Here is a 3,286-nt window from a genome sequence, read left to right on the forward strand (position 1 = left end):
TGGCACCTAAATTAAAAGTTGCAATTATTAATAATATTCATCTATTCAAACTAATATATCCCTAGTAGCATATAATATATGCCTAATTTAACATCAGAAATTGCTATGTGAAAATAATTTATTAGGCATATGTCAAAAGCAAGATGTTTGCAAAAAAAAGAAAAAAAGATTGCGCTGTTGATGTGATTTAAATTCTCCTGTTACATCATTTACCATCTTTGATTTTTCTGATTTTAAAGGTAATGCAGCATTTTCTATTAACCTACAATTGCCTCTAAGAGTTCTAATTATGTGCAAACAGAGAAAGCAATTGGATGTGGGGTAGGGGTGCATGTCAAAGGCTGCCCCCAAATCCAGGCTACACACAGCCTGAGTCTACTAACTCGGTTTCATGGCTCTGCAGTCCACAGACCCTGAGTTGGAGGCGAAGGAGTCTGGGATCACGTAGGAGCTAATCAAGTCCTTGTACCCTCAGCAGACACGCATCTGTGCATGGTGCTGGACCTGCATCATCCTCGTGAGTATGAATGTCCTGCATTGCCTTCCTCTTCCTCTGGCCAGTGGCCATGCTTTCCACCTCTGGCTATCCTGCTCAAATCCTGCAACCCTGCCAAGAGTTGGAGGAAAAAACTGGTGAAACCAGTACTCAAGCTCATGCTTCAGGTGGGTTTCTTTTTAGCTGGGTTCCTGGCTAAAGTGAAAGGGAAAAAGGCAACCCAAGACAAGGCCCATATCTTCGTTACCGCACCACGGTCCACTTTCTTTGACTCAATCCCCTGTGTGGTGGTGGGGTTACCCTCAGTGGTCTCTGCAAGTCAAAACGTGCAGATCCCATTGGCTGGGAAATTCCTACGGTCAACACAGCTGGTGCTTGTGATCCGAGAAGACCCTAATTCCAGGAAGAATACTAAGGATGAAATCCTGAAGTGAACGACATTTGGAAAGAAGTGGCCACAGATTCTGATTTTCCTAGAAGGTGTGTGCACCAATCGCTACTGTCTAGTCACTTTTAAACTAGGGGCCTTCTGTCCAGGTGTTCCTGTGTAGCCAGTGCTGCTCAGGTACCCAAACACCCTGGACACGGCAATCTGGACCTGGCAGGGATTTACAGCCTTCCAGGCCTGTATGTTGACACTCAGTCAACTCTTCACCAGGGTAGAAGTTGAGTTTATGCCTGTTTATACCCCAAATGATGAAGAAAAAAAAGACCCCATCCTTTTTGCCAATACAGTACCCATCAACATGGCAAATGCTCTAGGGGTGCCTGGGACAGGGCACACTTATGAAGACCGCAGACTGATGATCTCCGCAGGTAACCTTCAACTACCCATAGAAGCTGGTTTGGTGGAATTTACAAAAATTAGCCAGAAGTTGAAGTTAGATAGGGATAACATTCATCAGCATTTGGATGAATATGCTGCAATTGCCGTTGCCTCAAAAGGAGGGAAGATAGGAATTGAAGAATTTTCAAGTTATTTAATACTCCCAACTTCAGAGCCCTTGAGACAACCCCCTGCCCTCTTTGGCAGGAATAATGATGGCAGCATAGACTTCAGAGAGTGTGTAATAGGTCTGACTGTTCTATGCAATCCTGCCAACATTGAAAAGGGTCTGCAAATGTCCTTTAAGCTTTTTGATCTTGATGCGGATGGTTTAATAACAGAGCAGCAGTTCGCTGCTATACTTCAGGCTGCTTTTGGAGTGCCAAATCTTGATGTTTCCAGGCTCTTTCAGGAAATAGCTGGACAGAAATCAGTGTACATTTCATATGAGAGACTTAAGAAATTTGCCCTGAAGCATCCAGCATATCCCAAGTTATTTAATTCACACCTAGACCTCCAGGCAGCCTATATATATTCATTACCCCAAAAAGTACAGTTTTAATCACTGTATTCAAATGTGACAAGTTAGCCCCGAAAATAGTGAAAGTATCTTCTAGGTAGAAATGATGATTGAAGTAAAAATTACTCTTTGAGGAAAAACTCAATAGTTTTCACTCTAAGAGGCATAGACAATTACGATATTTAAAATATGCTTGAGGAATATTTCAGTTAGATTTAATAGTATCTATTTTTCTTCTTTCTTAAGATAGCTTTTGTTTTGATGTGACCTAAATTTAGAAGAACAAGTGATCTAGTCATAAACTTTGTTCACCCAGCAGGGTTCTAGTTAGCGCCTTTATTGTATTTAATGCTAAAATAAGGCCAGAGGAACATTAAAGCCTATCACCTGTCCCTCACTGTTGCAGAAAGAAGTATCACATTAAGAGCTACACTTGGGCAGTCACGGTGAGTCACGCCTATAATTCCAGCACTTTGGGAGGCTGAGGTGGAAGAATCGATTGAGACCAGGAGTTTGAGACCAGCCTGGGCAACATGGCAAAACCCCGTCTCAAACAAAATACAAAACCAGCCTAGTGTGGTAGCGTGCGCCTATAGTCCCAGCTACTCAGGAGGCTGAGATGGGAGGATCACTTGAACCTGGGGGGCAGATGTTGCAGTGAGTGGATATTGCACCACTGTATCAGCTTGAGCGACAGAGATCCTATCTCAAAAAAAAAAAAAAAAAAAAAAAGAGCTACACTGACAGTAAATAAAAACATTAAATTACCATTTGCATTTCCTCCAAAAAAAAGGAAAGAGTTATATAAATACCTCTTTAGTAATTTCAAAAGTAGCCTCAATTTTCTTATTTATTTATTTATTTATTTATTTTTTTTTGAAGCAGAGTTTCATTCTTGTTGTCCAGGCTGGAGTGCAATGGTGCAGTCCTGGCTCACTGCATCCTCTGCCTCCCAGGTTCGAGGGATTCTCCTGCCTCAGCTTCCCAAGATGCCTGGGATTACAGGCATGAGCCACCACACCCAGCTAATTTTATATTTTTAGTAGAGATGGGATTTCTCCATGTCCGTCAGGTTGGTCTCAAACTCCCGACCTCAGGTGATCCACCCTCCTCGGCTTCCCAAAGTGTTGGGATTATAGGCGCGAGCCACCATGCCTGGCCACATCTTCTTATTTTTCAAGATAAAATAAATATTAGGAAGATACAGTGTTGGGAATACATTGCAACAATTATATATGGTATGCCTGTCCCCTGCTTGCCTTTTTAAAGTATAGAAGTGATTATTTAGAATGAGAAATCACAACAGATTACGATTTCTGGAAAGCTGAAAAAATATCATAAACATAGGTCATAAATATAGGAATTTTGACAAATTTCATTCTGTATGACTTTAATCAAAACACAAAAAAAGTGTTTATAATTAACATGTTCTGCATTACTGAAA

General features: G+C 41.3%; 1 protein-coding gene across 1 annotated transcript; it reads left to right on the forward strand.

The window, feature by feature from the left end:
* The first annotated feature begins 507 nt into the window (after window positions 1-507).
* Window positions 508-1,884, forward strand: LOC134734819 (lysophosphatidylcholine acyltransferase 2B-like). Its single transcript, XM_063628211.1, is given in 2 exon segments — window positions 508-596; window positions 598-1,884. Coding segments are annotated over 2 exon segments (1,356 nt in total). The 5' UTR covers window positions 508-527.
* The last annotated feature ends 1,402 nt before the right edge of the window (window positions 1,885-3,286 follow it).

This window comes from Symphalangus syndactylus, chromosome 12 (genome assembly GCF_028878055.3).
Source record: "Symphalangus syndactylus isolate Jambi chromosome 12, NHGRI_mSymSyn1-v2.1_pri, whole genome shotgun sequence".
Taxonomy (NCBI): domain Eukaryota; kingdom Metazoa; phylum Chordata; class Mammalia; order Primates; family Hylobatidae; genus Symphalangus; species Symphalangus syndactylus.